Source organism: Vigna radiata, unplaced genomic scaffold (assembly GCF_000741045.1).
Source record: "Vigna radiata var. radiata cultivar VC1973A unplaced genomic scaffold, Vradiata_ver6 scaffold_161, whole genome shotgun sequence".
In the NCBI taxonomy this organism is placed as follows: Eukaryota; Viridiplantae; Streptophyta; class Magnoliopsida; order Fabales; family Fabaceae; genus Vigna; species Vigna radiata.
This window is the reverse complement of record NW_014542362.1, coordinates 817,417-830,230: the sequence shown is the minus strand read 5'-3', so window position 1 is coordinate 830,230 and position 12,814 is coordinate 817,417. Positions and strand designations below refer to the sequence as shown.

General features: G+C 33.9%; 1 protein-coding gene across 3 annotated transcripts; it reads right to left on the bottom strand.

The window, feature by feature from the left end:
- Window positions 1-488: 488 nt before the first annotated feature.
- LOC106779756 (peptidyl-tRNA hydrolase, mitochondrial) lies at window positions 489-12,064 on the bottom strand. 3 transcript variants are annotated; one of them, XM_014667949.2, is made up of 11 exons: window positions 11,686-12,064; window positions 11,303-11,408; window positions 7,919-7,998; window positions 6,547-6,659; window positions 6,260-6,344; window positions 6,097-6,164; window positions 3,124-3,174; window positions 2,957-3,030; window positions 1,425-1,483; window positions 1,264-1,340; window positions 490-721 (listed from the first exon to the last, which is right to left on the bottom strand). In XM_014667949.2, the coding sequence occupies exons 4-11, from the start codon at window positions 6,652-6,654 to the stop codon at window positions 590-592; spliced, it is 654 nt and encodes a 217-aa protein (XP_014523435.1). In that variant the 5' UTR covers window positions 6,655-6,659; window positions 7,919-7,998; window positions 11,303-11,408; window positions 11,686-12,064; the 3' UTR covers window positions 490-589. The 3 variants fall into 3 exon arrangements, with proteins under 3 accessions (XP_022632421.1, XP_014523435.1, XP_022632420.1); XM_022776699.1 differs by lacking the exons at window positions 11,303-11,408; window positions 11,686-12,064 and adding an exon at window positions 8,382-8,661; XM_022776700.1 differs by lacking the exons at window positions 7,919-7,998; window positions 11,303-11,408; window positions 11,686-12,064 and having other exon boundaries at window positions 489-721; window positions 6,569-6,659.
- Window positions 12,065-12,814: the final 750 nt, after the last annotated feature.

Sequence of the window (12,814 nt, the reverse complement as noted above, 5' to 3'; positions counted from 1 at the left end):
GTTCCTAATCTGCAATTTTCTAGTTGCAACCAAGTCCGATATCTGTAGGTTGAAGTTTTGAAAATTCATTTTTTAACGTGTTTAGATGAACCTTTTCGACATCAATAACAAAATCTTTTTTCCCTAGCTAGAGTTAACGTATATATAAACTAATTTATGGAAGATGTCTTAATAACTGTTCAACAAAAAATAATTTGACCTGATTATGTCAAATTTCCCTACCTACTCCATGGTTAATAGCGCGTCTCAGATTACATTAAAAACATTTTCCATGGGGTGGGAAAAGGTACATGCATGCTACTCTAACAGATGATGCCCCTTTCATCAAAGTCCATATATTATACACAATGTAGCAATAATCCTTTAATACGTTTTAAGTTATCCCACCAGTTTTGAGTTTGCACATTTCAGAGACAATATCCAAATTAAAGCAAATCAAGATTGAAAATTTTATACATACATATATATATATATATATATATATATATATATATATATATATATATATGGAATGTTACAAAATTCAGGCAATTTTCAATCACTGAGTTGTACACATGTATTGCAACCTAAAGAGAAAAAGGGAATCCTATCAAACTGGTAAGTTTTGCACTCTCAAGTGCTTATACTTTTGTTCCTTGTTGAATCTTTTTGCACTCTCTGCAAAACCTTTAGATAAAAGGAGCTTCAAGGCATCAACTCCCTCTTGCAAAGCCTCGTCAATCTGTTCAACGAGAAAAGCCAGATACATTGAGATGAAGATTTTTGTAACTAGGCCAGTTTTAATACGGTGCATATACTACGATGTGAAAAATATGCAAAAGCAATTTCCACAAGAAATTTGCTTTAGTATAGAAATGGGGTAATGTCACCCAGGGTAGTGCTCTACTGCCTCCACGTATCACATGGTTTTAACAACTATGGCTCTTATAAAAAATTTGGCCTAAAACTTTCAGGATCAGTACATTCATTTTTATCAAGCCACCCAATGGAAACTATGAGCACATTTTTATGACATTGCACTAATGTGGCAAGCGACTGAACTGCTGTCGTATTTGAAATTTCTCACACCCCGCAGTGCAACAAGGCTATCACCTCTTGGAATCACATTACAATATCAAATCATTATTTACCCGTTCTATTTGAACTGCCATTGACATTTATAATTGGATTCAAGTTACGTACTTCATAGAAAACATGAGAAGCACCATTGCAATTTGAACCATGAGAACCAAGAGTGCATTTAGCAGTTAACGAAGAACTTACTCGTTGTCTAGCTGTCAAATTAAACTTTTGTAGCAAAAATGCTTTAGGATCCATTTGCCCAGGAGGACTTCCAATCCCTATCGACAAAGCAAATTGAAAATAAAAGACAGCCATAAACTGAACTAGGGAAACAATAAAGGATTTACAAGAAAAACACCAACCTATTCTCAGCCTAGGAAATTCTCTATTTCCTCTGAAGTGATAGATCACACTCTTCAGCCTGTCGGTAAGAAGTGAGGAGGAATTACGGTGAGTAGCATCACTTGAGTTTAGAAGCACTCAACAAGAAAAAATCAGAGCTGAAAAGATTTCATGAACTCAATTTCCATCACCACTCATCCTTTAAACAATATTATTGAATTATAAACACATTCTCTAATCCAGCTTTGCTAAAAAAACTATTTTCCATTTTTCCAAAATCCATGAACCGTTACAGATATGACAACATAGAACCCCTTGACAAGTGAAAATGTAATTAACAATGGTGAAGAAAAACTATGTGATTAGGTTTCCATACAAGTACTAATAGACTGTTCGTTTACGGAAAGTTAGTGAGACACTATTTTAGAGCGGACAGAAGTTTCTTCAAGTAACAAAAGTTCTTGATATAAACTAAACAAAGTTGTATGAAAGAATAAATGAAAAGGATGAACCATTAGAACTATAATATGCATGATATAGGCCCATCATGCAAGAATGTGAGGGGTAAGAAAGTGAATGAAAGGAACATGGACCTGAGAATCAAGGCCTGGGGGCATGTGAGAGGAAAAGAAAAAACATGACATGAGAGAGACTGTGAGGAGAAGAGAGAGGAATAACAAATTGGACAGGTGGCATGTAGGACAGAATGCGGGAAGCCAGAAATCAAACATGGAGAGAGAATGATTGTTTAGTTTGACGTGAAAACAGATAAAGGGATGAGGAAATGAGAAAATTTATGAAGCATCGTGTTGGGTTGTTAGTATGAGCAGAGGAACTTGTCATTTCACACTCACTGGGTGTTAACATTTTTATTTTGCTCTAATTCCTATTTAGCATCTTCTAAGGACTTCACTCCATTCATGAAGACAAATTACATATTTTAAATTGAATTTATTTATTTCAAGCTTGGGCCATACAATCTGTATGTTCCAACTTGAGTAGAAGTGTTAGAGATATTATATTTAGTTTATATTTATCTCTTATCTTTAGTTTGTTTGTTTATATTTTTTATTTGTATTTTGAGCTTAGCCTATATTTCTTCTATTATAAATAGAGAACTCTATGAATATATCCAATAGAGGATCCTATGTGTATATTCAACACAAGGGAGTTTTCACTATATTCAACTAAGATATCCAAATTGTTTTATGAAATTTCACAGCCATTCACAGTAATGTTGATGTACCACAATGTTATGTAATTTGGCTTACTCCATCTAATTTTTCATTATAGCAAAACGTAGAACTGACTTCCAAAGTGATGTGAATTTGATTATGTTGACAATAACAGATACATGTTAATTTCAACATAGATAACTATTGGGTTCGGAAATTAGTGAATTAAATAATCTAGTGATGCGTAATAAACACCATAATATCTCTAGGGCAGTAGGTACTTGGATTAGCAACCAATTTCTTATGGTCAATGTCAAAAAGACTTAAGGATGAAGATAGTATTAATTTTACTTCAGAATTATCATTTAGTATTGTACCCTTTGTGGCTTCCATGACCCCCTTTGTCAAAAAGACGAAGCACCCCACACGGCAAGGTCATGTCATCATGGAACTGCAACCAAAAATAGATGATTAAATAAAGAATAGCACACCAGTCACTGATTAGATACTTAAAAGAAAAGGAGTGGGATACGGAATAACTAACCACAAGCACTTGACTAAGAGGTAGCTTATAATAAGCAGCCAGTGGTCCTGTCTGCAGTAAAATGAGGAGTCATGAATAACATAAATTGATAATAAGAACAAGGTTTCATGTGTAACCTAAACATCAACCTGTTAGGATTATGAGAAAGGGATAGTTAATACAGGTAGGATATTACTGTTTAGGGAGTTAATAAGTTAAATAAATGCATGGATTTATATATGTTCATTTGGAGATTAAATTTTGACACTTTACGAAAGGAGAAATCCTTTGTGAAGGGCAAACCTTGGAGGTGAGAGCGTTATGCTATTTCTTGTTCTTTTCATCCTATTCAATAAAAAAATCTTTCTCTTTTCTTGTTGTAATTCTTACAACTTGCCGTATCTTCAAGGGACAGGCAGTGTTGGAGATGAAGTGCATGTTTGGAAAAGAAGATGGAGCTGCCAGCATCTATAGGGGCAGACCTAATTGGTTGATTGCTAGGGCTGAAAATTTCTGAGGTACAAGAAATTTATTCATTCCATAAGCTGCAATATCCATTCATGGGCATGAAGGGTTTGGCCATGCAATGGTTCGAAATTCTTGGTGCCAAATGAACCCAAATTCAAATTGGGAATCCTTTTCTAAAGATTTGATCAAAAGATACTTATGGTAACCGTGTCTTTGAAAGATTGACTACCTTAAAGCAAGAAGAGAAATGAGATGGAAATCTGCATCAAAGAAATGCAGACTTCCACAGTGTTCTTGAAAGCGAGGACCAACAATTATCTAAGTTCAAGCAAATGGTGCAGCAGTGGGTGAAGAAACAAGAAATCAAGCCAAAACTCAATGAAGAAGCGTAGGTGAAGTGTTTGTGGTGAAGGCAACCAACTTAGGTGAAGTGTAGCATCATTCTTGCAAGCAAAAACAATACAAGATAATGAAGAGTTAAGACAATTCTTGAAGAGAAAAATGTGAAAGATGAATCAGAAAGGGTGAGGGAATAAAAGAGATCAAGATGTGGCTGAAACGGTAGATGCAAAAGCAAGACATCACGCTAGAGGACAGGATCACAAATGAGAAAAATACTCAAGAGGTGATTAATCCCCATTCAACCAAGCATGTCAAGAAATTATGCAAGGGAGTGGTCAAAATATTGCATAATACAGAGGTTCATTCTTGAACAAGAATGGTGTAGTCAGCCCAAACAGGGGGAGATTCAAATGAGGAACACCCTATCTGTTGTTACATTAAGAACTTGAAAAGGTACAATGTAATCAAGTGTTGAATCATGTATTTAGAAACCAATTTTGATAGGTCATGATGTTCCATCCATGGAAAGCCTCATAACTTGATTGCTTCGTGTTCCCATCAGCCAAAATCTTTATGATTTTGCTGAATGATTTGCCAAGGTTGCTACTCATGGTAGGGTAGGTTAAGGCCAAAGTGGTTGCAGATGTCCTTAGTGCTCTTATTGTAAGAGATTGGGCTATAATCAAGAAAATTATTTCTTTTTACATGGTATTAAATATAATAAAACTAGGTATAGGATTAATCTCTCTTGTGTCTAAAACACACATAGGTTAGTATATTTACAATGAAGAATGATACAAGTATATATGGCAACCAAACCTAAATATGGTAAATAGAAGATATTGTTAAAAACAATATCAACAATATGTACCAATATCAAACAATAGCAAAAGTCTATGTTTTCCTAATTAACATAAAACACAATATACAACACATGGTTTCCCTGACAAAACAGCCTTAAGTCATATATGTACAAACAAGTTTACCTATTCTAACAATAAGCTCTATTAAGTCATACCTCTAATCAATGAGACCCAACAGCCTAAGAACTACATCCCAGTGGCTGTCCTCTATGATGCTTAACGCAGTATTTCTGGTCAACCCCTCAGTGGGTAACCTTTTCTAGCCCAAGACCGATCACAAGTAAGGCGGCTTTCCAACCATTAACTTCAATTTACAATTCTTAAATTTAAAATTCTTTTTGATTGCCGTATAATACCAGACAATCAAAGTACTCTCTGTTCCATTCAAAATTTACAAGGTCACAAATGTGAATCTGTCATCAAATAATCATGGTTCACTAAGAGGAACTTTGATTTCAAGATTGCCAGCATGACCGCCAACTTGCTACAACTTTCTAGTTTTCAATATGCTAGGCTCTAACAGTCTAGAAATATTATATGTGCATTTCGATAAGCAGAATAAGTTCTTATTGAAGATTAATATAACATAAGAGCCTATATAATAAGCATACTAAAATAAGAAGAGATTATGTTTATATTCACCTTGAAACTAATTGAAATAAGCTAAAGGGACTCATAAGAAATTCATAAGTCACTTTAAAATTAGCTCAGTATAAGCTCTTCTAAACACCCAATATTCAAATGAGAAGAAACTAAGGAACTAAACACCATCCACTCTGTCAGAGCTTAAACTGCCGAAATACTGTTATTCCTTTAGCAGTCATTGTCAATTTCAAGATTTTCCTATCCCTGTTGTCGTAATATTAAACTTAAATACTTTCAATCTTTTAACTGTTTACAACTATTGATAGTACATATAACTTCACAAAAATGCCAACCAATAAGAGTAAATTTCAATGTGCAGATTAGAGAAGCTACTGTTATTCCTTTAGCAGTCATTGTCAATTTCAAGATTTTCCTATCCCTGTTGTCGTAATATTAAACTTAAATACTTTCAATCTTTTAACTGTTTACAACTATTGATAGTACATATAACTTCACAAAAATGCCAACCAATAAGAGTAAATTTCAATGTGCAGATTAGAAAAGCTACCCTTCAAAGTAGACTATAAGCTTAAGCGATTAAAGGAACTCGTGGTCAATAAATTTTTGTGAGTGGCAAGTGACAAGCTATATATAGACAGCACAACTTGCACAATCTAAAGTTAAATATCCACATGGTTGAGAGAAAAAAAAAAATCAGCACATCCAGTTTCCTTACTGATTCACCACTCAGATTCATGTAAGTCTGAGGCTTTGCAAGGAAGACAGGAACTTCACCAACAAAACCTGCAACAAACCAACTTGCGCAAAAATTCATGAATACAATAAACATAGAGAGAAGAACAGAAAATAGAAATATCTAAGCAAGGCAGCGGGCAAACCTTTTCCGAAAATGGCTTTGGAATGGGCAGTGTTCATAGGAATCCCCTGCGACTCAGCAAATGCATCAATCATCTCAAAGCCCACCTAGACAAAAACGTATTTTGGAAATTCATCAAGAAAATGCTAAATCAGATGTTGATTATGCCACCGTAACACTGCAGAACACTTCTAATGCAATTTAAAGACAGAAGACTAAAACTTGTAACCACCAAAACAAACTCCTAACAGTGTTGTAGAAGCAGAAGCAGAAAAAAGAAAAAACATAAATGGAAAGGAAAAAAGGTACATTGTGGCGAGTTCCTGCGTACTTGTTACCAGGATTGCCCAACCCCACAAAAAGCCATGGGCGTGGCACAAGGGTGCATAAACAACGCTTGCTTAACCAATTAAGCATTTCCTCTGCAGAAAAATACAAAAAATAGAGTTTCACTTTCATCTATCCGAAGCTGTTGTCAACAGAAAAAATCAAAGTTGAATATGCATTAGTAAATTAATGAATTAACTGTCTTAGCTATCACCATTCTCTCTCCATCTTGACAATCACTAATCACTGCAGCAACTCACCCTATGTGTGCCCATGATTCAAAGCCATGCAATCAAGCAATGGGTGTCAGGTTTTACCCGTAATTACTAATGGAATTGTTGAACTTGTACTCTAGTCAAGTCTCTCAAACGGGTCAGTGCCACAACCATAAACCACACTGTAGCCTTTTAGAAAACCTATATGGCTATCAAATGATCATAAACCACACTTCTTGCCCAACATCGATTTCTACACTTTACACAAGGACATAAAATCTCATTTCCTTGAGGTCTTCCCCTAGTATATGAAAAATCCAAAAAAGATTCGACACCATTGATGTACTCTGCACTAAACCTTGGAAGTTTAGTCCACTCTTTGTCCATGCCCCTTAATATAATAAATGATAGAATTGTGTTATATAATGTAAGTTATTCAATAATTTATTCCAAAACTAATATTCCAATTATGGCAAGATTTAGAATAAGTTTCTGAAATCTTGTTTTCTAATCAGAATATAAGTTTAATTTCAGATATGAAATTAAACTACATGCCATGTGAGCAACACAATGACAATAAATAACAAATTTCCTTGCTTAATTTTATCCAGTGAAAAAATTCTGTTGATTATTTTCTAAATCTATGGAATTAGATTAATATAGGATACTCTTTGTATTTTTTATTATAACAATATTAAAGAAGAATCTATTTTCAAACTGGAGAGAAATAATATATCAGGTAATTATTGCTATCAAGAAATCAAATTTTAAAGACATTTTGTGGAACTTGATAATTGCTTTATTTTCTAAAAAACATGTAACAAGTATAAACTCAATCATGTTAACATCTTGTTGTAATTAGAGGAAATATCTATAGAATCTTCTCAATTAGAGAAAATATCTATAGAATCTTTCTAAGTAGAGAAAACATGTGTATGATCTTCTAGATTATTTTGTTTCTATATTTCCCTTTCTAGAAGATTAGATTGCTACAAATAGAGATAAGGAGAATGTAATTAGCATGAATGAAAATAGTAAAATCATTCTCTTTTTCAACTCATCTCACAAATAATGCTAAAAAGAAAAAATATATAAAATAAGAATTAATCAAAAACAGATGAAGAACAGTGATCACTAACCTGCTTGTCTGCTCTCTTAGTTCTAAGTTCCTCTACAACCTCTAGAGCTCAAATCTTAGAGATCTGTCTTCTTCCGAGATCTGTAAATTCAAAGTGTCTTAGACAAAAATCACAAACCTCAACAATAAGTAAGTTCAGCTAAATGGATCAAATGACATTACATTGTATATTACCAAAGCAGACAAAAAAAAAAACAGTTTTTCAAAATTTTAGAAATGCTTCATACCAGCTCTCAAACAATTAGAAAATTCCACAAGTGCATACATACAATTTGCAAGCAAGAACAAAATTCTGATTAGAGACGTGAATTCAACCTAAGAAGCTATAACTCTAGGAAGAAAAGTATCATTTAGTTTATACCAATAACAGATCCAAGTACCAAATTATCCCCACTGGCAATCTATACTTTTCTACAATCAAAGACACAAAAATGTCTATCTATTTAAAAGCAAACATGTCCAACCTGTAACAACCAAGTGAAGCCAAATGTTGTTTCAATATACCAGGGACGGTGAAAAAGAAAAACTGAAAAAGAAAATGAAAAATTCTTGGTTTTAAAAATGGAGGGACAAAGACAGTGATGAAGTTTAGTGCAGAAGAGAGAGTGTAAAGAATCTAACAAGAGAGAAGTGATGAGAGTATGTCCGGATGAAAAGATTAATAAACAGGGGTTAAAAAATGCATCAAACAAACCTTCAAATTAAAATGAGAGAGTGGAAAAAACAGATAAAGATAGAACTTTTTTGAAAATAAACCTCTGACAGGACATCATGAAGAACTGCATTAGAGGACAAAAAGGTGGTCACAGAAAGTTAGCAGCAGTAAAGGAAAGTTAGAAAAGGCTAAAACGAAAAACATTAAAATAGTTGCTAAAAACCTTAAAACCTCACCCTTTAGACAAGTATTACAGACAAAGCACAATGGTGAAATCCTATGAAAAAAGTGACAATAATCATACGGAAAAGCCTCCAAGACCCGAGACAACACCTTATCTGATCTTATTCAAAAAAGACAGCTGAATTCTCTTCCCTTTACACCCCACTCACTCCTACAACTCTCACTTTGTTGATCTCTCTCTAACTTTGTGGAGCAACATGTTGTACATATGAAGATACCCACAGACAACAATCCTGTGAGCTTGGTTCAAAGGGGGCATCGAGTCCCCTTCCCACCCATTCACTATCTTGCTTTATTTGAGAGAAAAAACTGGACTATGAGTTAAGTTCTGCAACTGAATAACACCACTTTTTTAAGGCTATAATAAAAACTATCATTGATAGTACACTGTTTTTTAAAATTTCATCATTAAATTTTTTATTATTTTAGTAAACAAACACTTCTCAGTGCATGGCTTAAAGTCAATCAGCACACATGCTTAAAGGCAAGCAAGGAAAATGAATAAATATTTTATTTTATGACAACCAGGGGCATATAACAACCTACAAATCTTATGCTAAAAGACAATGCTTTGATGGAAAAATAGAAGTTAAATTCAAGAGATCATTCTCATCAATTGTGGGACAACCTAATTACACTACACATTTCTCAAATCATGATCCCATAATAATTCCATTTCACAAAACCAAGTCACTCTTCAACTTAACCAGAAGCTTCAGGAGCATTAAATTGCACATTACTTCAAAATAGCATGGGAAAGAAAACAGGGCAACTAAAATCATTACCCATGTCCAAGCTTCAGATTAAATATTGGTTCTAAAATCGATTAGCAGAATCAAAGTTTAAGGGTTTAAAGATTAGTTCTATGATCGGTTCATAGGATCAAAGTTTGTAGAAAAGTCGTGAAACTGAGATGTTATAGTCTCTAAATAGTAATTGGAGTAGTCAAGGTATTTAAAAATGTCAAATTATAATGTATATGTACTATGATCAAATGAAAGTTTAAGAGAAATTATTATAACCTCTATTCACAGTGGAAAACTAGGTCCAAATATACGATTCAATATCAGAACATTTTTCATTCTTCCAGATATAAAGAAACGTAAAAGTAAAAAATTCATGCATAAAGAAGAAAAATTAGCAAACACATGTTTAATATAACTTTTTTTTCATTATGAACACAAATCAATTACATTTCCAACACTGTTGATGGTACATAAACATCAAAGCACAAGCATATAATGGCTATTTCACACTTTATTCCTTACATATGTGTATATAAATAAATACAATCAGGCTCTTCCTCTACTGCATGTTTCTTCAATCCTAAGTAACATTTTAGTGGAACAAGGCAAAGAATGACAAGACTAGGGCACCAACCAAGGATCCGACAACAGTGACTGAGGCACCACTGCCAGGGCCAGGAGCAGGTGAGGAACCTCTGTGGCAGCCAATGCTGCACTCAGGAGGCAGCAACTTAACAAATATTTCAATTATGACCACAAAATCACACAGGAAAATGGGAAAGAAAACAGGGCAAAAAGAAGTTTCAGAATTTTCTTACTCGGATAACAAGATAAAACCCAAACTGGAAAACCCTAAAATCAAATCAGCAAAACTATCTATCATCTACCAGCTGAAGATCGTGAACATACTGTGTTGACTTTATCACAACAAAGAATCTTCATTATTTTGGCATACAAGTATAAACCTAGCCTGTGACCGTCCACACACACCTTTTAATCTAATTTCGTCAAAGCAGAACAACAAATGAGCATGACAAACGGACCAAATATCTACCAGTGAGTTAGATGCAATAAATCTACCACAGTAGAAACCACACACATAGGCAGAGAAGAAACCTACTTGTATAGCAATTAGGGAGAAAAATAAAACACAGATCGTAAATTCAAACCAATTAATCAAAACAGCTGCAAAACCCTAAATTATATTGGAAAATACATTATTGAATCATGTGAACCGAACAGACAACACGCACATGAGGAGAGGGAAACACAATGTGAATGCGAGGTCTGAGATGGAAGGAGATGGAGATGAGTATTTTGAGGGAGATGCGCACGCACGAAAGATGTTAAGATGAAAATGAGCTCAGAGCATAGAGACGCGATGAGGGGAATGTAAAATCATAATTCCAAAATGCGCTTTTCAAAATAAGCCTCAATATTGGCTTCTAAAATTGTTTACTCTCCAAAGTTTTTGAATTTCTCATGAAATCTACGTTTGCTGGAATATGAAAAAAAAAATGCTTGTGGATACAACAGTCCATACTATATTCCTTTTTTCCCACAACATTATGGAATGCAGAACCACATCTTCCGGAAGCAACAATCCAGAAGCCAATGCTTCTTGCCAAAACAAAAATCCAGAATACGTGTTCGAAAGCCTATTTTCCAAACACTGAATTCTGTCAACCAAATTTGCATCATTACTACAAAACTAAACAAAAAGAAACATATTCCTTCGTACCTTCTCTACATAAGTTACATTACTTCAAAACACCGCCAGCACCACCCATTGTCCAACTTCTTTTCCTTCCAAGCCCCAACGAAAAAATCACCAGTGGATGAACGTTCTGGCAAAGGAGAATATCATTCCAAATGTAACTTTGAGAGGGTATAAAATAGTACAATACTACAATGGTTTTAGCTTGAAAGACAAAAAAAAAGTCTTATATTCTTATTATTGGAATTGAAAATTAATATCTAAATTTACTTTAATAACAATATAAAATAATTTTACATTTTTATTTAATCATTTTGTACGACTTTTAAGGTAATTATTGTAAAAATTAATAGATTTAACCTACATTACATACATTTAAAAAAAAAAAAAAACACAAAGAAACTAACCTTTCGAAACGAACGAGAACCACCGCGCCGCACCGCCGGACCACCACCCTCCGCACCGCCGTACACATCGGCTGCAAAGCAGCAAACACCGCCGCACCGCCCAACACACCCGCAAACGAAACCAACGAAAAACCACCGCTCCGCACCGCCGCACACTCACCGCACCGCCACCGCTACAAGGAGGAAACAAAAAAAGCACCACGCCGCTGCAAACACGTCGCTGCAAAACACCACCGAGTTTTTGGAAAATGAAACTTTTTTTGAAAATGAAACTTTCGTGGTGGGAATACGAAGGAGGTGAGAATCTGAGTGTCTGAGCGTTTCACTGAAGCAGAGAGTAAAAAAGGTAGGTTAGGTTTTAGTAAATAGGATTAAAAAGAAACTTATATTTGAGTTATTGTATTATATATTTGAGTTAGCCTTTGAAAAAGAAACTTATATTAGTATAATACATAAGCATGTCAACATTGTAGAAACATTGTTGAGTAAAATAGAATATAGTTTTGTTTATTAAAAAGAAGAGTGTGTGTTGTAATGTAAAAGAAAATGATAATACACTTGTATCCCTCTGATGTAAAAAGGTTTATCAATAATAAGTACTTTTTGCAAAAAAGTGAATGGAACTTTAATAGAAAATGGAATAAAATATCATGCACTTTAATTTCTCGTGGAAAGGAAAAGGTGATGTAATATTAGGAAGAAATAAAAGCCTAATAATGTATTCTGAATTTTATTTAAAAGAAAAATATACGACCCGAAATAAAGGGGGAAAAAATTAGTGACCCAAAACTTCAATTATTACACAAAGCAATAATTGTGATTCGCCATATCTTCCAATAAATTATGTCTATCAAGGTTGCAAAGTGCAAGATGAGACTACAACTATTATGCTTCTCTACATTTTCGTCTTGTTTTTATCTTTTATTGTAATTTCTCTTATAACATTAAAATAATAATCATTGAAGTCGGTAAGGAACAAAATTTACCTGTAGTATTCATTTTAAATAAATGAGTTTACCTTAAGTAATCATATAATTAAAGTTTAAAACTCTTGAATATAGGGAAAATTATATTTGGGATTAATCTTTCTTGTATTATAATAGAAGAAATATGGGCTAAGCGCAAAATA